The 21,286-nt window shown below is 49.4% G+C and overlaps 1 protein-coding gene across 2 annotated transcripts in view; it reads left to right on the top strand.

Annotated features, from left to right (window-relative positions):
* LOC120913080 (cyclic nucleotide-gated olfactory channel-like) overlaps positions 1-21,286 on the top strand; it is a 49,062-nt gene that overhangs the window by 13,195 nt on the left and 14,581 nt on the right. For both annotated transcript variants that reach the window (XM_040322774.1, XM_040322773.1), the window contains exons 4-7: positions 3,648-3,827; positions 12,090-12,200; positions 13,751-13,857; positions 19,598-20,361. In XM_040322774.1, the coding sequence (XP_040178708.1) occupies positions 3,648-3,827; positions 12,090-12,200; positions 13,751-13,857; positions 19,598-20,361 (1,162 nt within the window). The remainder of the gene's footprint in view (positions 1-3,647; positions 3,828-12,089; positions 12,201-13,750; positions 13,858-19,597; positions 20,362-21,286) is intronic.

The following is a 21,286-nucleotide window of genomic DNA, read 5'->3' as shown; positions in this document are numbered from 1 at the left end:
CCGGGACAGTCCCGCATTTTGCAGGTCTGTCCCGGGCACCTTCATTCCAGGACAATACAGTGTGACGCAGCCACCCCCCAAGCCAAACTATTACCCCCAAAATAGGCCGCCACATCACCGCTTTACTCACCGACAGTACTTGTCCTGGCCGGGAATGCCTGGAGGAGCACAATCCCCGCCCCCTGCTTGTGATTGGAAAAATCATAAATCCCGCCTCTTGTGTCCAATCACTGTGCTGTGATTCGTTACAGCACAAGCTGATTTTTGGGAAGGGAGGGTGTCCCTGAATGGTAGTTTGGAAATGTGGTCACCCTATCCTCAGCAGCCAATACGATTGCTTCTCCTCTCGGCTAATTGGGTCATAACCCGCTTCCTGATTTTCGCCGGGAGGAGAATCAGGAAGATAGTAGCAAATATAAATTTCCTATTGTCACACAACTGGGTGGGTTGAGGGCGCAGTGCTCTGTGCCCCGAGCCCACCCTTTTTTTTTTTTTTGTTATTCTTTTTATTGATTTTTTAAACACAAAAAAACAACCACACACACCAGGTAGGCAACATGCCCACCTAGACACAGGCCACGCAGGGCCGGCACACCAACTAACAGCATTTACAACTGACCGACGTATACCCTCCCCCCACCCCCCACCCCTGACCCCAACCCCAACCTTGACCAACCACCCTCCCATAGCAGTCCAACAGAGAAACACTATGGGCGATCCAGAAAGTATAGTGCCCGCAGGTAGTTTTAGCTCAATAAATTCAGAATCAGGTCATATCCATATATTCAGATCAGAAAAATAAAGAAGGAAATACAATAAAATAAAACGGAAGCCTTCTATAAGTGCCAGAGGTGCATAAGTCGTTGTAAAGCATAATTATTTAGCGTAGACTCCAGGAAGTGGCGGAACCCTCAGAGAGTCAAACTGCAGCTCTAACCCACAGTATCCGATGAGTCTAACCATGTCTGCCAAACCCTCCTGATTTTCTTATCACAACCCCTCGACCTGTAGGTGGCCTTGTACATGTGTATTACAGAGTTGACTAGTCCTTTCCAAAATGATAATGTAGGGGCATTGGAGTTTTTCCATTTCAGTAGAATAGCCTTCCTGCCATAAAACAACCCAATATTCAAAAGGGTACGATGTGCCAGGGAGGGAACTACCTCCTCAACCAAACCGATGAGGCAGACCCTAGCAGTCAGAGGAACTGGAACACTCGGGAGAAGTACTCCCGACAGACACTCAACCACCCCTGCCCAAAAGTTCTGAACTTGAGGACATGTCCAAAATATGTGCTCCGAGCCCGCTGGGGTAAAATTACACCGCCAACACTGACCGGTACTAGCGGGGTAAATACGTGATAACCTGGCTGGGGTATAATAAATGCGATGTAAAAATTTAAATTGGATTAGACGATCCCTAGCAGAGACCAGATGTTTGAAGGGGTGGTCCGACATGTCCTCCCAGTCCTCCCCTTGAATGTCAGGAATCTCACTCTCCCATCTCTCTCTACACCTGGACACCCCAATAGGAGTTTTGGTAAACATGGCCTTATACACTGTGGACAGGGTTTTAGACAAATCCTCAGTAGTTAATAAATTCTCCAGAGCCGAGGGAAGAGACTCTACCCTACGGCTCCCGAACTGAGCCTGAAAAGCATGGCGCAGCTGCAGATAAAAATAAAGAAAAAGGAGTTAGGCAGGTTATGCCTGGCCTTTAGCTGGTAAAATGAAATTAGGTCTCCCTCTCTAGTAACATGTTCCAGCAGTTTGACCCCCCCACAGGCCCAGATCATTGGGTCTGGAAGAGAGCAAAAGTCCGGCAAATTTGGGTTTAACCACAGAGGAGCCGAGGGCGAGACTCCCAGATATGAAGGCGAGACCATGGTGGTAGCAACCTCCCATGCCCTAATGGTAGCCCTCATAGTGGTAGTCAAAGGTAAGGTAGATTTCGGGCCTCTGTACAGAGCCAACCTAAGACTTTCATACGACCCCAACAGTGCCGCCTCCAGAATAGTGGCCGTGTCCCCCTCGTCTGCTAGCAACCAGCGAAAACCATCTGGCCAGCCAGATAATACTTCTGCCAATCTGGGAGTGCCAGCCCCCCTGACCCCAAGGTTCTTGGAGGACCTTAACACCTATTCGGGGAGACTGAGGCGACCAAATAAAAGCCCCTATTATACCATTCAGTGATGTATAGAACGATTTGGGAATCCACACAGGGGAGTGACGCAGGTAGTATAGGAGAACAGGTAAAAATTTCAATTTAAGCAGGTTAATTCTTCCAAGTAGCGAAAGGGGTAATTTCTTCCAGGCCTGGACCCGTTGTTTCAGAGTAACCACTAGCGGGAGAAGATTTAAAGTTATATAATCAGTAATATCAGCAGTAATTTTAACCCCCAGATACGTAATAGAGGATACTCACAGCAGCGGTAGCGCATCGTCCCGCTGCAGCGGGGCCTCGGGACCTAGAGGTAATATAGAGGACTTGCTCCAGTTCACACGCAGGCCCGAAAAGGAGGCAAACGTGTCCAGAATCTGTAAGGCTGCCTTAAGCGACACCCCCAGATCCCTAAGGAATAGCAGCAGGTCGTCTGCATAGAGCGCCACACTTTCTACAATTGTTCCAATTCGGACCTCCCCCCCTCCCCCGATTTCCTAAGTGCCCTGGCTATAGGTTCCATCATTAACGCAAAAAGGAATGGAGAGAGTGGGCATCCCTGTCTTGTACCCCGACCAATTTGGAAGAATGGGGATATCTTAAAACCCAGCCGAACAGCCGTTCGAGGGTTAGCATATAGCAACTTAATCCACTTACGGTAACCGAGACCGAACTCCATTAGCCCACCCTTTTTTTAAACCAATTAGAGCCGCAGGCTCTAATCATGTGCTTAAAAAAAAAAAAAAAAATCGTTGAAATCCATGCGTCCGGCGCCCTGTGTAGATTAGGGTGGCCCTTATGGACGGGCAGCCACTGATGGCATCCCAGTTCGTAGGGTTCAATATTGAGTTGGCTACCCCTTTGCAGCTATAACAGCTTCAACTCTTCTGGGAAGGCCGTCCACAAGGTTTAGGAGTGTGTCTATGGGAATGTTTGACCATTCTTCCAGAAGAGCATTTGCAAGGTCAGACACTGATGCTGCACGAGAAGGCCTCGCTCACAGTCTCCTCTCTAATTCATCCCAAAGGTGTTCTATTGGGTTGAGGTCAGGACTCTGTGCAGGCCAGCCAAGTTCCTCCACCCCAAACTCAATCATCCATGTCCCCAAGCTGTTCCCACAAATTTAGGAGCATGAAATTGTCCAAAATGTCTTAGTATGCTGCCGCCTTCAGCACAGACCCCTCCATTCAGCACAAACCCCCCCTTTAGCACAGACGGACCTCCCCTCCCCCCATCCCATACAGTACCTCAGATCAGGTCACAGCAGGTTCCCTCCCCCTGTGTACACATAAACACTGGAGGGGGAGACGGCTTCATTCTGCTCGTTCTGTCTGTGAGACATCCGGCCCGGGACCGCTCAGACAGCCCCCGCGGGCTCTTCAACACCTTCTCGATTTTCCAGGGGCGGTCAATTGCCCCCCCCTTGCCCTATGGAGCGGACGCCCATGCTATTGTGTGATCAAACTTTCTTTATGTAACCTTCTTAGGATAGTGCGCCTAGTGGTGGTCTTGCGGGAATGGGCCCACAGAAGCCTACGTGATCAAGATCAAAGGCCCGATTCCTTTCTAGACCGATTCCGCGGACCTGAAGCGCAAGCAGCAGAAGAAAATACTGGAAAGGGGAAAGAAACTCAAGAAAACAAAGAAGAAAAAAAGACAACCCCCAAGTAAGATGAAAATATTGTATATACAGCGCTGTGAAAAAGTATTTGCCCCCCCTTCCTGATTTATTTTTTATTTTTTTGTATATTTGTCAGACTAAAATGATTCAGATCATCAAACAAATGTTAATATTACACAAAGATAACCCGAGCACAGTGGAACCTCGGATTACGAGCATAATCTGTTCCAGGAGAATGCTTGTAATCCAAAGCACTCGCATATCAAAGCAGGTTTCCCCATTGAAGTCAATGGAAATGAAAATAATTTGTTCCGCATTGACTTCTATGGCATGCAATACCGCACATGGCCAGAGGTGGGGGGGCAACAGAGAGCCTCGGAAACACACGGAAAGGCCTGAGGACAGCTCGGATGACCTTGTAAAACCTTGGAAAGGCTCGGGAACTGAGTATTTCCGAGCCTTTCCGAGCATTTACGATCGGCTCCGGCACCCCCCCTCCATCTCAGGCCAAACGCAGTACTGCACACCGCTGTGGCTTAAAACCTGCTCGTTTTGAGTCAGAATTTTGAAAAATACAGCGCTCGTATTGCGAAATGCTCGTTAACCGCGTTACTCGCAATCCGAGGTTCCACTGTGAATACAAAATGCCGTTTTTAAATGAAAATTTCATTTATTAGATGGACAAAAGCTGTCCAAACCTGCCTGACCCCATCGATTATCGATTGGTTTGCGCAAAATTTATAGGGCCAGATTCAGAAAGATCAGCGGATCTTTCTGCTGGCGTAACGTATCCCCGATACGTTACGCCGCTGTAACTTTGGGCGCAAGTTCTGTATTCAGAAAGAACTTGCGCCCTTATTTACGGCGGCGTAACGTATGTGTTATTAGGTTTAGGGGGCAATTACTTTTTCACATGGGGTCAGGCAGGTTTGGACAGCTTTTGTCCATTTAATAATTTCATTTATTAAATGGACAAAAGCTGTCCAAACCTGCCTGACCCCATGTGAAAAAGTAATTGCCCCCTAAACCTAATAATGGTTGTGTCACCCTTGGCGGCAACAACTGCATTCAAGCGTTTTGCGATGACTGGAAACAAGTCGTTTTCACATCGCCGTGGGGGAATTGTGACCCGCTCTTCTTTGCAGAATTGTTTTAATTCAGCCACATTGGAGGGTTTTTTCAGCATGAACGGCCTGTTTAAGTTCATGCCACAGCATCTCAATCGGATTTAAGTCTGGACTTTGACTAGGCCACTCCAAAACCTACATTTTGGTTTGTTTGAGCCATTAAAAAGGTGGACTTGCTGGTGTGTATCTTGCAAAATCCAAGTGTGCTTGAGCTTGAGGTCATGAACTGATGGGCAGACATTCTCCTTCAGCATTTTCTGTGTAGCACTACCCCCGTAGGAGCTGCTGGTTTAGATTTGGGTCTACGCTCTGCCTATCAACCCCAGATGTTTTGCCTATCAACCCCAGAAGTTTGGCTCCAACCCTCCCTTGGCACAACTGGACAACACTGTGATTGTGAAACCCACTGGCAGTTGGGCACCACAATGATACCATAGAGCAGGGGTCTCTAAACTTTCTAAACAAAGGGCCAGTTTACTGTCCTTCTGACGTTACGGGGGCCGGACTGTGGTCAGTAGGAATACAAAATAAATAAAATATATAGTGCCGGTAGTCAGTAGGTGGAATAGTGCCCCATCAATAAAGGTATTAGTTATAGGAATAATACCCCATCATTGGTGTCATAGGGAGGAACAATGTACCATCATTGTTGTCAGTGGGAGGAATACAGCCCCATCATTGGTGTCAGTGGGAGGAATAGTGTCCCATCATTGGTGTGAGTGGGAGAGATAGTATACCATCAATGGTGTCAGTGGGGGGGAATAGTGTCTCATCATTGGTGTCAGTAGGAGGAATAGTGCCCCATCATTGGTGTCAGTGGGAGGAATAGTGTCCCATCATTGGTGTCAGTGGGAGGAATAGTGCCCCATCATTGGTGTCAGTGGGAGAGATAGTACACCATCATTGTAATCAGTGGGAGGAATAGTGCCCCATCATTGGGGTCAGTGGGAGAGATAGTATCCCATCATTGGTATCAGTGGGAGGAATAGTGTCCCATCATTGGTATCATTGGGAGGAATAGTGTCCCATCATTGGTATCAGTGGGAGGAATAGTGTCCCATCATTGGTATCAGTGGGAGGAATAGTGTCCCATCATTGGTATCATTGGGAGGAATAGTGTCCCATCATTGGTGTCAGTGGGAGTAATAGTGCCCCATCATTGGTGTCAGTGGGAGGAATAGTGTCCCATCATTGGTGTCAGTGGGAGGAATAGTGCCCCATCATTGGTGTCAGTGGGAGGAATAGTGTCCCATCATTGGTATCATTGGGAGGAATAGTGTCCCATCATTGGTGTCAGTGGGAGGAATAGTGTCCCATCATTGGTGTCAGTGGAAGGAATAGTGTCCCATCATTGGTGTCAGTGGGAGTAATAGTGCCCCATCATTGGTGTCAGTGGGAGGAATAGTGCCCCATCATTGGTGTCAGTGGGAGGAATAGTGTCCCATCATTGTAATCAGTGGGAGGAATAGAGCCCCATCATTGGGGTCAGTGGGAGGAATAGTGCCCCATCGCCCATATCATTGGGAGGAATAGTGCTTCATATCTGTAGGAGGAATTCCCAAGGGCCGGATAAAGGCATGCAAAGGGCCGCATCCGGCCCTGGGGCCGCAGTTTGGAGACCGCTGCCATAGAGTGATATAAATGCAATTAAATACTGTTACCTTATACTGGTCACCTGCTCCACCACTGTAACAGACAAGATTCCACACAAGATACAGTTTAACCAAGAATAGAGTGTTTACTTGGTGAAGAAAATAATAGAGCAGGTTTAAACAGTAACAGTTGGCTTCAAACAGGGATCGGAAGAGTCAATGGTATGGGATTATGTGATAGGCTCAGAATTAGACTATACAAAGAGAGCCCAATCAAACATAACCAGAAATCGGACCTGAGTAAGTACGCAGCGGAGCAATTTCCCAATACCACAATGGCCCAGATTCAAGAAGCAATTGCGCCCGTGTAACCATGAGTTACAAAGCGCAATTGCTTACTTGCTCCGGTGTAACGAGTGCTCCTGATTCAGGAACCTCGTTACACCGGCTGCAGCCTAAAATCTGCGCGGCATAAGGCTCTTATGCCGCGCAGATTTTAGGCTGCATTCTTGCGGGGGCCGCTAGGGGGCGCTCCCATTGTGTATCAGCGTGTAGTATGCAAATTGCATACTACCACTGATTCACAATATAGCGCGGGCCCCGTGCAAGCCAGGTACGGAGTTTCCGTACGGCTACTTTAGCACAAGGCTGCCCTTTCTAATAGCAGGGGCAGCCTGTGCTAAAGTATACCGCCGCTCCCGAGTCGCGACGTTCAAATGTTACGTCGTTTGCGTAAGTGTTTTGTGAATGGCGCTGGACGCCATTCACGTTCACTTTGAAGCAAATGACGTCCTTGCGACGTCATTTGCCGCAATGCACGTCGGGAAAGTTTCCCGACAGAGCATGCGCTGTACGCTCGGCGCGGGAGCGCGCCTAATTTAAATGATTCCCGCCCCCGGCGGGATCATTTAACTTGCGCGCGCTTACGCCGGGCAAATTTGCCGGCGCGCCCTCGCAGTTCACGGAGCTACTGCTCCGTGAATCGAGGGCAGCGCAAAATATTTGCGGGGGCGCAGGGCAAAATCGTTGCCCTGTTCCCCCGCAAATATAGCGCAAGCTATGCTGAATCTGGGCCAATGTCAGCAATGGAACACCTCTCCATCCGGTCTCACCCAGCTCCCAGAAACAGCAAATAACTATACAAATGGATCCAGACAGATATATATATATATATTAGGGCTGTGCGCTAAACGCGATATTAACGGCGTTAACGCAAACCCATGTTAACGCCGTCAATATTTTTATCGCGCGATTAACGCTGGAGCGCTCGGGGTGGACGTGCAGAGTGTGCAGCGGCGTGGCGCGGCTTACCTTCTCGCTGGATTCACAGGCAAGTTACTCACCTTGTCCCTGGATCCAGCGATGCCACCCCGCTGTGTGATCGAGCGGGTCCTCCTCGCTTGGCGGGTCCTCCTCGCTCGGCGGGTCCTCCTCGCTCGATTCACAGTGTCTGTGTGCCGCCGATCTCCGTTCCCTGCGACGTTACGACGCACGGGAGCGGAGAACGGCGCCAAATTCAAAAAAGTAAACAAACACAATACACACAGTATACTGTAATCTTATAGATTACAGTACTGTATGTAAAAAATACACACCCCCCTTGTCCCTAGTGGTCTGCCCAGTGTACTGCATGTACTTTTATAAAAATAAAAACTGTTCTTTCTGCCTGAAAACTGTAGATTGTCCAAAAGTGTCCCTTTATGTCAAAAACGGTTTTAGATCAGCTAGAAAACAGCGATCATAAATTATAATCACTTGCAGAATTGTGCGATATTTGTGGGGAAATTCGTCATAAATTAGATAGATTAATCGCGAGTTAACTATGACATTAATGCGATTAATCGCGATTAAAAATTTTAATCGTTTGACAGCACTAATATATATATAAGTTTGTATGCTCTTTGGCTCCCTCTAGCGGACAGTTCCACTGACACGTGTTCTGCTTGGTCAGTTTAAACATCGAACTGAACTAACCATTGTTCCTTCAGGCTTAGAGTGGTCTTCTTCTAGCTTTGGTTGGTGCACTTTAGTAACTTGTATCCCAACGAGAGGTATGAAGAAAACAAACATTCAAAGTATATAACATGTTGGCGATGGAAACGCTAATCCTCCCAATCGCTATGCCTCTCCCGGGTGCAAGGTGTCCCTACTTGGGGCACTGCAACTTCCAGAAAGTACAAGTGAGTCTACAGGAACCACCTTCCTGTAACACAGTTATTTATGTTGGTGGGCAGGTGCCCTCTCACCAAATGAGGCCTCGTCTCGCCGGTACGTTCCGTCCGGAATGTCTCGGTTCACAGACTCTCTGCGGCTTGTAGTCCCCGTTCCTCTGCGCAGCCGTTCCCAAGATGCTGGTGGATAGGCAACTCCGGTTGCGGTGGAATGTACAGGGTGGGCCATTTATATGGATACACCTTAAAGCGGTAGTTCACCCTCACTGACTTGATTTTACCATCGAGACAGGCATTGTAGCGCGAGCTACAGTATGCCTGTCCTGATTTTTTTAACCCCGGACTCACCTTGTAATCTGACATCGTAGATTTCGGCTCCCGCGGGGAATGGGCGTGCCTATGGAGAGGGAGGATGATTGACGGCCGGCCCTGGCACGTCACTCTCCCCGAAGACAGCCGGAGTAGGTCTCGGCTCTTCACGGCGCCTGCGCACAGGCTATGCGCAGGCGTCGTGAAGAGCCAAGCCTATTTCGGCTATTTCCGGAGAAGCGTGACGCGCCAGAGCCGGCCGTCAATCATCCTCCGTCTCCATAGGCACGCCCATTCCCCGGTATCTTCGATCTACGCGTACAAGGTGAGTACGGGGGTAAAAAATTCGGGACAGGCATACTGTAGCTTGCGCTACAATGCCTGATTTTAGGGTAAAAGAAAAAAAAAAAATTTGTTTTCGTTGATAGGGTGAACCCCCGCTTTAATAAAATGGGAATGGTTGGTGATATTAACTTCCTGTTTGTGGCACATTAGTATATGTAAGGGGGAAACTTTTCAAGATGGGTGGTGACCATGGCAGCAACCATTCCCATTTTATTAAGGTGTATCCATATAAATGGCCCACCCTGTAGATAAAGATCACTGCTGTGCGGACCAGTTTCAGCAAACATGTTCGGTCGTGTGTACGGCCGACCGGACAGGTTTCCAGCGGACATTTGTCCAGCCGACCGTTTTGCAGCGGACAAATGTTTCTTAGCATGCTAAGAAACATGTCCGCTGGAATCCTGTCCGTCGGACATGTTCGGTCGTCTGTACAGACTCACCGTACATATCCAAGCGGCCGCCATCCCTCGCATGAGTCGAATCACTTTGACACATGCGCGGAAGCATTGACCTTCCAGGGCCGCGCACGTCGCTGCGTCATCGTCACAGCGCGGCCTCGTCACCGCGTATCGTGTACGCGCGGATTTCTGTATGATGGTGTGTACAACCATCATACAGAAATCTCCGGCCGGACATGTCCGCTGAAAACGGTCCGGCGGACCGTTTTCAGCGGACTGTCCGGTCGTCTGTACGAGGCCTAATAGAGTCTCTGTCTCTCTGTACTACGATAGCCATCATGCATTGTTTCATCATAACTGTACAAAACAAATTGCAGCAATATAATAAATGGACACCGGAGGGAGCTAAGTTCCTATTAAGCACAAACTGTAGTCCATGAGCTACGTTCCAAAGTGACACCTTGCTACAGCTGGTCTGTTTCCATCAATTATGGCAAATCATCCAGGTCCTGAAACTGCAAAGCAGCCCCAGACCATCAGGCCTCGTACACACGATAGGTTAAACCGATGAAAACGGTCTGCTGGACCGTTTTCATCAGTCCAAACCGATCGTGTGTGGGCCCCATAGGTTATTTAACCTTAGGTTATAAAAATGAGAACTTGCTTTAAGGCCCCTGTACACACGACCAAACATGTATGCTGAAACTGGTCCGCGGGCCAGTTTCAGCATACATGTTCGGTCGTGTGTAGGCGCGAGCGGGCCGAATTCCAGCAAACATTTGCCCGCCGGGCCTTTTTTTTCCAGCGGGCAAATATTCGTGGACGTGTTTTAAAACCGTCCGCTGGAATCCTGCCCGCTCGGACATGTACGGTCGTCAGTACAGACCTACCGTACATGTCCAGGCGCCCGCCGTCCCTCGCATGCGTCGAATGACTTTGACGCATGCGTGGAAGCCTTTAAATGGCAGGCCCGCCCACGTCTCCGCGTCATCGCCGCATCATCGTCGCGGCGACGACGCGGACACGCCCCGCGTATTGTTTACGCGCGGACTTCTGTACGATGGTTAGTACAACCATCGTACAGAAGCCCTCTGGCAGGCATGTACGGTGAAAACGGTCCGGCGGACCGCTTTCACCGTACATGTTTGTTCGTGAGTACCCGGCCTTAAATGTAACCTATGGATTGTAACTGATAGGTCAAAACCGATCGTTAGTATGCAAAACCATCGGTTAAAAACCCGCGCATGCTCAGAATCAAGTCGACGCATGCTTGGAAGCATTGAACTTCGTTTTTTTCAGCACGTCGTTGTATTTTACGTCACCGCGTTCTGACACAATCGTTTTTTTAACTGATGGTGTGTAGGCGCGACGGACCATCAGTCAGCTTCATCAGTTAACCTAAGGCCGGGTACTCACGACCAAACATGTATGGTGAAAGCGGTCCGTCGGACCGTTTTCACCATACATGTCTGCCAGAGGGCTTCTGTACGATGGTTGTACACACCATCGTACAGAAGTCCGCGCGTAAACAATACGCGGGGCGTGTCCGCGGTGTCGCCGCGTCGATGACGCGGTGTCGCCGCGACAATGACGCGGCGACGTGGGCGGCCCGCCTTTAAAATGCTTCCACGCATGCGTCGAAGTCATTCGACGCATGCGAGGGACGGCGGGCGCCTGGACATGTACGGTAGGTCTGTACTGACGACCGTACATGTCCGAGCGGGCAGAATTCCAGCGGGCTGTTTTAAAACAAGTCCAGGAATATTTGTCTGCTGGGAAAAGGCCCGGCGGGCAAATGTTTGCTGGAATTCGGCCCGCTCGCGCCCACACACGACCAAACATGTCTGCTGAAACTGGCCTGCGGGCCAGTTTCAGCAGACATGTTTGCTCGTGAGTATGGGGCCTAAGACAACGGTCCTTCAGACCGTTCTCATCGGATGGACTGATCGTGTGTACGAGGCTTCACACTACCCCCACCATGTGTGACTGTTGGTTGGTATGATGTTCTTGTTATGAAATGCTGGGTTCATTTTACGCCGGATGTAACGGGACGCACACCTTCCAGAAAGTTAAACTTTTGTCTCATCAGTCCACAGAATATTTGCCCAAAAGTCTTGGGGATAATCGAGATGTTTTTTGGCAAATGTGAGATGAGCCTTTGTGTTCTTTTGGTTAGCAGTGGCTTTGGCCTTGGAACTCTCCCATGGACGCCATTTTTGCCCCGTCTCTTTCTTATTGTAGAATCATGAACACTGACCTAACTGAAGCAAGTGAGGCCTGCAGGTCTTTAGATGTTGTTCTGGGTTCTTTTATGACCTCCTGGATGAGTCGCCAAGAGTCAACATGTGTTCTTCTTTTGATCACAGGGTGAAGTTATCGGAACGATTTGTGGTTGACCCTGCAGGAAAATGGTATTATCGGTGGCTTATCGTCATAGCTGTGCCTGTGCTGTATAACTGGTTCCTATTAGTAGTGAGGTAAGTCTGGGTTGCAACCCAAAGCCTCGTACACACGATCGGACTTCCATCGGACAAATCCGTGGATTTTTGGCCGTTGTTGTCCGTGAACTTGGTATGCAAACACATGGCAGAACATTTTCAGCCAACAAATGGAATTTCCGACAACAAAGTTGGCTGGTCATGCTCTCAAATTGTCCGACAACAAATGTGTTTCGTTGGGTCATCCGATCGTGTGTGCACAAATTCGTTGGACTAAAATCCAAAGTACAAACACGCATGCTCAGAAGCAATGCTAACCATAAGGCCTTGTACACACGACCGGATCTGTCCGATGAAAACGGTCCGCGGACCGTTTTCATCGGACATGTCCGCTCGGAGATTTTGGTCTGATGGTTGTACACACCATCAAACCAAAATCCGCGCAGACAGAATACGCGGTGACGTGACGACGACGTGAAGGCGACGATGACGCGGCGACGTGCGTGAACCCGGAAGTTAAATGCTTCCACGCATGCGTCGAATCACTTCGACGTCATGCGCGGGTTCTCGGGCCAGCGGACATGTCCGATCGGTCATACTGACCATCGGACATGTCCGGCGGACATCGTTCCAGCGGACAAGTTTCTTAGCATGCTAAGAAATTTTTGTCCGCCGGAAAACGGTCGGGTGGACAAATGTCCGCTGGAAAACGGTCCGGTCGGCCGTACAGACGACCGAACATGTCCGCGGAAACTGGTCCGCAGACCAGTTTCAGCGGACATGTTCGGTCGTGTGTACGAGGCCTTAGGCCTTAGGCCTCGTACAGACGGACGGACTGTCCGATGAAAACGGTCCGCCGGACCGTTTTCATAGGACATGTCCGCTGCCGGATTTTGGTCTGATGGTTGTACACACCATCAAACCAAAATCCCCGCGTACAGGATACGCGGTGACGTGGCCGCGACGATGACACGGCGACGTGCGCGACCCTGGAAGGTCAATGCTTCCACGCATGCGTCGAATCACTTTGACGCATGCGAGGGCTTTCGGCCAAGCGGACATGTCCGGTAAGACGTACAGACGACCGAACATGTCCGACGGACAGGCTTCCAGCGGACATGTTTCTTAGCATGCTAAGAAACATTTGTCCGCTGGAAACCTGTCCGATCCGCCGGTCGGACGTACAGACGACCGAACATGTCCGCTGCGGACCAGTTCCAGCAGACATATTCGGTCGTGTGTACGAGGCCTTAGACAAGATTAGCAAAAGTTGCCCAAAGGGTGGCGCTAAAGAGCTTAAAAAGCACGTAGTACCGTACTTCTAGTGCATCACTACGTTTGTGTATGTTGGCTGAAAATGTTCTGCTGTGTACATGCATACCAGTTCACGGACTTGTCCACGGATTTGTCCGATGGAAGTGCGATCGCGTGTACGAGGCTTAACACTGACACACAAATTCACACTTCCTGTGTTATCTCTAAAGATGCCGTTTTGACCTCCTACAAGTTATTTTTTATAAAATGCACCTAATTTTACATACAGCCCTTTTCTGTTCTCCGAATAATAGTTCTTTCTTGCTCTTTGGCAGGGCCTGCTTTGATGACCTTCAAACCAGTTATATTATAGTATGGCTTACCTTGGACTATATATGTGACATCATATACATCATGGACATCGTAATCCGATTCCGTACAGGTGAGTTTAGACAGCTACTAATAAATAAGCTTATCAGAATAATGTGAACCTTTTCTGGTATATCTAGCAGAAGCTGAGTATTGTACTGTGTTAGCCGTCAATTAATTCTCTCTGTAACTCTGTGTATATAAAAAACAATGGGCCAGATCCACAGAGAGAGTACGCCGGCATATCTACTGATACGCCGGCGTACTTTCAAATATCCCACGTCGTATCTTTAGTTTGAATCCTCAAACCAAGATACGACGGCATCTGGGTTAGATCCGACAGGCGTACGTCTTCGTACGCCTTCGGATCGTAGATGCAATACTTCGGCGTCCGCTGGGTGGAGTTCGCGTCGTTTTCCCGCGTCGGGTATGCAAATGAGCTTTTTCCGACGATCCACGAACGTACGCGCGGCCGTCGCATTCTCTTACGTCGTCTCTAGTTGGCTTTTTCCGGCGTATAGTTTAAGCTGGTATTTTGCGGCGTATAGATAGACTGGCCATGTTAAGTATGGCCGTCGTTCCCGCGTCGACATTTAAATTTTTTTTTTTTTTTGCGTAAGGCCTCGTACACACGGCTGGACCGTTTTCAGCGGACATGTCCGCCCGGAGATTTCTGTCTGGTGGTTGTACACACCATCAAACAGAAATCCTGCGCGTACACGATACACGGTGACGTGAGCGGCCCTGGAAGTTCAATGCTTCCACGCATGCGTCAAATCACTTCGACGCATGCGAGGGATGGCGGCCGATCGGACCTGTCCGGTGAGTCTGTACAGACGACCGAACATGTCCGACGGAAAGGCTTCCAGCGGACATGTTTCTTAGCATGCTAAGAAATTTTGATCCGCTGGAAACTGGCCGATCCGCCGGACAATTGTCCGCTCGGGCCTACACACGACCGGATCTGTCCGCTGAAACTGGTCCGGCGGACCAGTTTCAGCGGATAGATTCGGTCGTGTGTACGGGGCCTCAGAGTATCTATGCGGCTGATTCATAGAACCAGTTACGCATAGATAGCCCTAAGATCCGACAGGTGTAATTGTTTTACACTGTCGGATCTTAGGATGCAGTACCGCGGCCGCCGCTGTGGGGAGTTCGCGTCGTAAACCAGCGTCGGGTATGCAAATTAGGAGTTACGGCGATCCACGACGGATTTTCGCGTTCGCTACGTCGCTGCTAGTCTAGTTTCCCGTCGCAAAGTTAGTCGTCGTTTTTGGTGCCTTAACTTTACACAGCACACGTATGTGCTGTATTAAGTATGGCCGTCGTTCCCGCGTCGAATTTTAAAATTTCACGTCGTTTGCGTAAGACGTCCGGGAATACGGAAGTACGCTACGCACGTCGCCGATCTAAAAAATGACGTCAGTTCGCGCAAAGCACGGCGGGAATTTCGAAACGGAGCATGCGCAGTAGGTCCGGCGCGGGAGCGCGCCTAATTTAAATGGCACACGCCCCTTTAAATTACGTGGGCTTACGCCGGAGGCCGCCGGCGTAATTTTTCACGCAAGTGCTTGGTGAATCAGGCACTTGCGATGAAAAATTGCGGCGGTGTAACGTATCTACGATACGTTACGCCGCCGCGATTCTACCTGAATCTGGCCCTCTGTGTATATAAAAAAACAATGGCCCAGATTCAGGTAGGGGCGCGCACTGATACGGCGGCGCAGCGTATCGTTTTTACGCTACGTCTCCGTAAATTACTGGAGCTACGCTTCATTCACGAAGCATTTGCTCCGTAATTTGCGGCGGCGTATCGTAAAAGAGGCCGGCGTAAGCGCGTGTAATTTAAATGATCCCGTAGGGGGCGTGGATCATTTAAATTAGGCGCGTTCCCGCGCCGAACGTACTGCGCATGCTCCGTCGAGAAAATTTCCCGACGTGCATTGCGGTAAATGACGTCGCAAGGACGTCATTGGCTTCGACGTGAACGTAAATGGCGTCCAGCGCCATTCACAAACGAGTTACGCAAACGACGCAAAATTTGAAAATCGCAACGCGGGAACGACGTCCATACTTACCATTGGCTGCGCCTCCTAATAGCAGGAGCAGCCTTACGGCGAAAACGACGTACGCAAACGACGTAAAAAACGAGCGCCGGCCGCGCGTACGTTTGTGAATCGATGTGAGTATGCAATTTGCATACTCTACGCTGACAACTACGGTTGCGCCACCTAGCGGCCAGCGTCAGAATGCACCCTAAGATACGACGGCATAAGAGCCTTATGCCAGTGGTATCTTAGGCTACAGTCGGCGTATCGAGCTTTCTGAATACAGAAAGTAGATACGCCGGCGCTACTTAGCAATTACGCTGCGTATCTATGGATACGCAGGCGTAATTGCTTTCTGAATCTACCCCACTGTACTCAAGCTATGTGGTTATGACTAAGGCCTTATAGGCTGAAACGCGTCAACCTTTCCTATTTGCGTTTGTCTACTGTGGCTTGACAATAAATCCATATATTTTTTAAGAGCAACGACCAAAGTGTGGGTCATCTTTTCTCCACTCAAGCTACGCAGGCTGGTGGTCTACTGCCGGGTTGAGACCTTCCTCCTAATGGGATTGCAGATCACCTAACCTCCCACGGTGCTTCCCAGATTGCACAGTGCCCTTAAACTTTGCATAGTACTCAAATTTCAGCTTTCGGCACTGTCACGCTTTGAATGAAAATTGCGCGACGTGGCTCCCAATTAAAATTGGCGTCCTTTTTTCCCCACAAATAGAGCTTTCTTTTGGTGGTATTTGATCACCTCTGCGGTTTTTATTTTTTGTGCTATAAACAAAAAAAATTCGAAAATTTTGAAAAAAAACCCCACAATGGGCTAGATTCACAAAGATTTACGACGGCGTATCAGTAGAGCATTCGTAAGTCTGAATGCGGCGACGTCGTATCTATAAGCGTATTCTCAATCTGAGATACGCTTATCTGTTGCTAAGATACGACCGGCGTAAGTCTTCTACGCCGTCGTATCTTAGCTGCATATTTACGCTGGCCGCTTGGGGCGTGTACGTCGATTTACGCCGAGAATATGTAAATTAACAAGATGTGCCTATTCACGAACGCAGTAAGCTACGCCGTTTACGTAAGGCGTTTTTCAGGCGTAAAGATAAACCACCAAAAAGTATGGACGTCGGGACAGCCGTCGAATTTCACGTCGTTTACGTCTTTTGCGTAAGCCGATTCAGAATGGGGCTGGGCGTAGGTTACGTTCACGTCGAAAGCAAGGAGTATTTGCGACGTAATACTGAGCATGCGCGGGAATGCGCCGTACGATCGGCGCTTCATTTACATGTATGGTAATGAATCGTAAATTCATTACCTTACAACACGCCCCCTACCTGCGGCGGCGTAACGTATCCCATTTACGTTACACCGCCGCAGGTTTACAGCGTAAACGCGCCGTAATTTCGCGCAAAGCACGTCGGGAAATTTAAACACGGAGCATGTGCAGAACGTTCGGCGTGGGAACGCTCCTAATTTAAATGGTGCCCGCCCCATTTGAATTAGGCGGGCTTGCGCCGATCGCATTTACGTTACACCGCCGCAAGTTTACAGGTAAGAGCTTTGTGAATCAGGCACTTACGCTGTAAACCTGCGGCGGTGTAACGTAAATGGGATACGTTACGCCGCCGCGGAGTAACGTAAATCTCTGTGAATCTGGCCCATAGTGATTGGTTTGCGCAAAAATTATGGGGCCAGATTCTCGTAGAACTGCGGCGGCATAACGTATCCCGTTTACGTTACACCGCCGCAAATTTTCAGCGTAAGTGCCTGATTGTACCTGGCGGTCATCGCGACCGCCAGGCACGCGCATCGGCATCTCAGTGACATTCCTAGTGTGGGCACCCGGCAGTGACAGCTTTCGGCTTCACGGCCGGGCACCCACTGCGCATGCGCGATTGGACAGGCGCACGCCTACAGGGAGGGGCTGCAATAAGGCGATTAAGCTATTCGTCTTACCAGCCCCTTCGGCGGAAGGAGGAAGTGGGACAGGAAGTCCCACTCCTCCTGACCCCCCCCCCCCACTCCCCCCCCCCCAAAAAAAAATTACATGCCAAATGTGGCATGTAAGGGGGCAAGGAGTGGATTAAGCGGAAGTTCCATTTTTAGGTGGAACTCCGCTTTAAACCTATGTCAGATTTTATTTCCTAACGCTAATGCCGCGTACGCACGATCAAAATTTCCGGACAAGAAAAGTTTGATGTGAGCTTTTGGTCAGAAATTCGGACCGTGTGTAGGCCCCATCGGACATTTTCTGTCAGCAAAAATTTGAGAGCTGGTTCTAAAATTTTCCCGACAAAAAGAGTTCTTGTCGGAAATTCCGATCGCCTGTTATGCAATTCGGAAGCGCAAAAATCTTACGCATGCTCGGAATCATTGGGCCAGATCCAGAGAGAGAGTACGCCGGCGTATATACTGATACGCCGGCGTACTTTCAAATTTCCCACGTCGTATCTTTAGTTTGAATCCTCAAACCAAGATACGACGGCTTCTGTGTTCGATCCGACTTCATACGCCTTCGGATCGTAGATGCAATACTTCGGCGTCCGCTGGGTGGAGTTTGCGTCGTTTTCCGCGTCGGGTATGCAAATGAGCTTTTTCCGACGATCCACGAACGTACGCGTGGCCGTCGCATTCTCTTACGTCGTCTCTAGTCGGCTTTTTCCGGCGCATAGTTAAAGCTGGTATTTTGTGGCGTATAGATAGACTGGCCATGTTAAGTATGGCCGTCGTTCCCGCGTCGAAATTTGAATTTTTTATTTTTTTTTGCGTAAGGTCTCATACACACAGACGGACTGTCCGCTGAAAACGGTCCGCCGGACCGTTTTCAGCGGACATGTCCGCCCGGAGATTTCTGTCTGGTGGTTGTACACACCATCAAACAGAAATCCGTGCGTACACGATACGCGGTGACGTGCGCGGCCCTGGAAGTTCAATGCTTCCACGCATGCGTCAAATCACTTCGACGCATGCGAGGGATGGCAGCCGATCGGACCTGTCCGGTGAGTCTGTACAGACGACCGAACATGTCCGACGGACAGGCTTCCAGCGGACATGTTTCTTGGATGCTAAGAAACATTTGTCCGCTGGAAACCTGTCCGATCCGCCGGAAAATTGTCTGGTCGGCCATACAGACGACCGAACATGTCAGCGGACCAGTTTCAGCGGACCAGTTTCAGCGGACATGTTCGGTCGTGTGTACGGGGCCTCAGTCGTCCGTGAATAGGGATGGACGTAACTCACGTCTAAGTTAAAAAAAATGACGTCGTTGCGACGTCATTTCGCACAAGGCACGGTGGGAAATTTAGAAACGGAGCATGCGCAGTTCAATCGGCGCGGGAACGCGCTTCATTTAAATTAATCACGCCCCCCTACCCGCCGATTTGAATTACGCGCCGAGAGATACACTGCGCCGCCGTAACTTTCGGCGCAAAATCTTCCTGGATTCGACTTAAAGCCAGGTAAGATACGGCGGCGTAGCGTATCTCTGATACGCTGCGCCTGTCCAATTCTATGTGGATCTGGCCCATGGAACTTAAATTTTTCTTGGCTCGTCGTAGTGTGAACGTTTGGTTGGACCGTGTGTATGCAACACAAGTTTGAGCCAACATTCCATCGGAAAAAAAAAAATCCACGGTTTTCTTGTCAGAAATTCCGATCGTGTGTACGCGGCATTAACATTATAACCTTGTAAGCATCTGAAATTCAGATTGACTATATACCTTTTTCTCTTCTATCCTTTTTTTTTTTAAGGATTTTTGGAGCAGGGAATGTTGGTCCGAGATACAAAAATGCTGAATGACAACTACGTCCGAACCTTGCAGTTTAAACTGGACGTTTTTTCGATCCTTCCAACCGATCTCGGTTACTTGGCACTCGGAGTCCATCACCCGGAGCTGCGCTTCAACAGACTTCTGCACATCCCGCGCATGTTCGAATGCTTCAGCCAGACGGAGACTCGGACCAGTTACCCCAATATCTTTAGAATCTTTACCCTAGTGTTATACATCATACTTATTATCCATTTGAATGGCTGCGTTTATTACGCTATATCTAAGGGCATTGGCCTTGGAACAGATTCATGGGTCTACCCGAATATTACCGATCCCGAATACGGTTACCTGACTCGTGAATATGCCTACTGCCTGTACTGGTCCACTTTGACTCTCACCACCATCGGGGACACCCCTCCCCCCGAAATCGATATCGAGTATGTTTTTGTCATTTTTGACTTTTTGGTTGGGGTTCTGATCTTCGCCACCATCGTTGGTAATGTGGGCTCCATGATCTCAAACATGAATGCCACGAGGACGGAGTTCCAGGCTAAGGTAGACGCCGTCAAGCATTACATGCAGTTTAGAAAAGTAAGTAAGGATTTGGAGGTCCGGGTCATCCGATGGTTTGACTACCTATGGACGGTGGAGAAGACAGTGGATGAAAAGGAGGTGTTGAAGAATCTCCCTGACAAGCTGAGAGCCGAAATTGCCATAAATGTTCATCTGGAAACTTTAAAAAAGGTGGGTCCATTTCTTTCAAATCAAATATACAGTGGAACCTCGGATTACAAGCATAATTCGTTCCAGGAGAATGCTCGTAATCCAAAGTACTCTCATATCAAAGCAAGTTTCACCATTGAAGTCAATGGAGACGGAAATAATTAGTTCCGCATTGACTTCAATGGTATGCAATACCGCATGCGGCCAGAGGTGGGGGGCGCCGGTGAGCCTCGGAAATGGCCGGAAAGGCCCGAGGACACCTCAATTGACCTCGGCAAACCTCAGAAAGACTCAGTTCCCAAGGTTTGCCGAGATCAGCCGAGCTGTCCTCTGGCCTTTCCGTGCATTTCCGAACGGCGCCGATCGGCTCTACTCGTCTCCAGTGCCCCCCCACCTCAGGCCAAATGTGGTACTGCACAGCGCTTTGGCCTGAATCCTTCTTATTTTGTGAGACAACACTCGCGAACCCGAGTTAGGATTTTTAAAAATACAGTGCTTGTATTGCAAAACGCTCGTTACCGCGTTACTCGCAATCGGAGGTTCCACTGTATATGTTTTCTAATTTTCAATTTCCAGGATACCGCAAATACTTTTATATGTTTTTGAGAATATTTGATATTGATACTTTTATTGGGCAACTTGTTTCAGGAGAAATGCAGCCAGCCATTCTTATCAGTGGCGGTTCGTCCATAGGGGGCGCTGGAGCGCCGCCCCCTCTGTCTCTCGCACCGCCACAGAGTCTAATAACATAGATTCTTGCATTGCATGAATCGATGTTATTGCTGCCGCTGGTCTATTCAGATGGCCGGACCTTGAGCGCCGGTCACCTGAATAACGGCAGCTGGTTGGCTGTACGGAAGTGCCTATCAGAGCCAGCGGCTCTGATAGGCTTTCCGAGTACAGCCCTCAGTATCCGGAAGCTTATCCAGGTAACGTACGGGGGTGC

The sequence above is a fragment of the Rana temporaria genome, chromosome 9 (genome assembly GCF_905171775.1).
Source record: "Rana temporaria chromosome 9, aRanTem1.1, whole genome shotgun sequence".
Taxonomy (NCBI): Eukaryota; Metazoa; Chordata; class Amphibia; order Anura; family Ranidae; genus Rana; species Rana temporaria.
The sequence above is the reverse complement of the archived record's forward strand: the minus strand, read 5'-3'. Positions and strand labels throughout refer to the sequence as shown.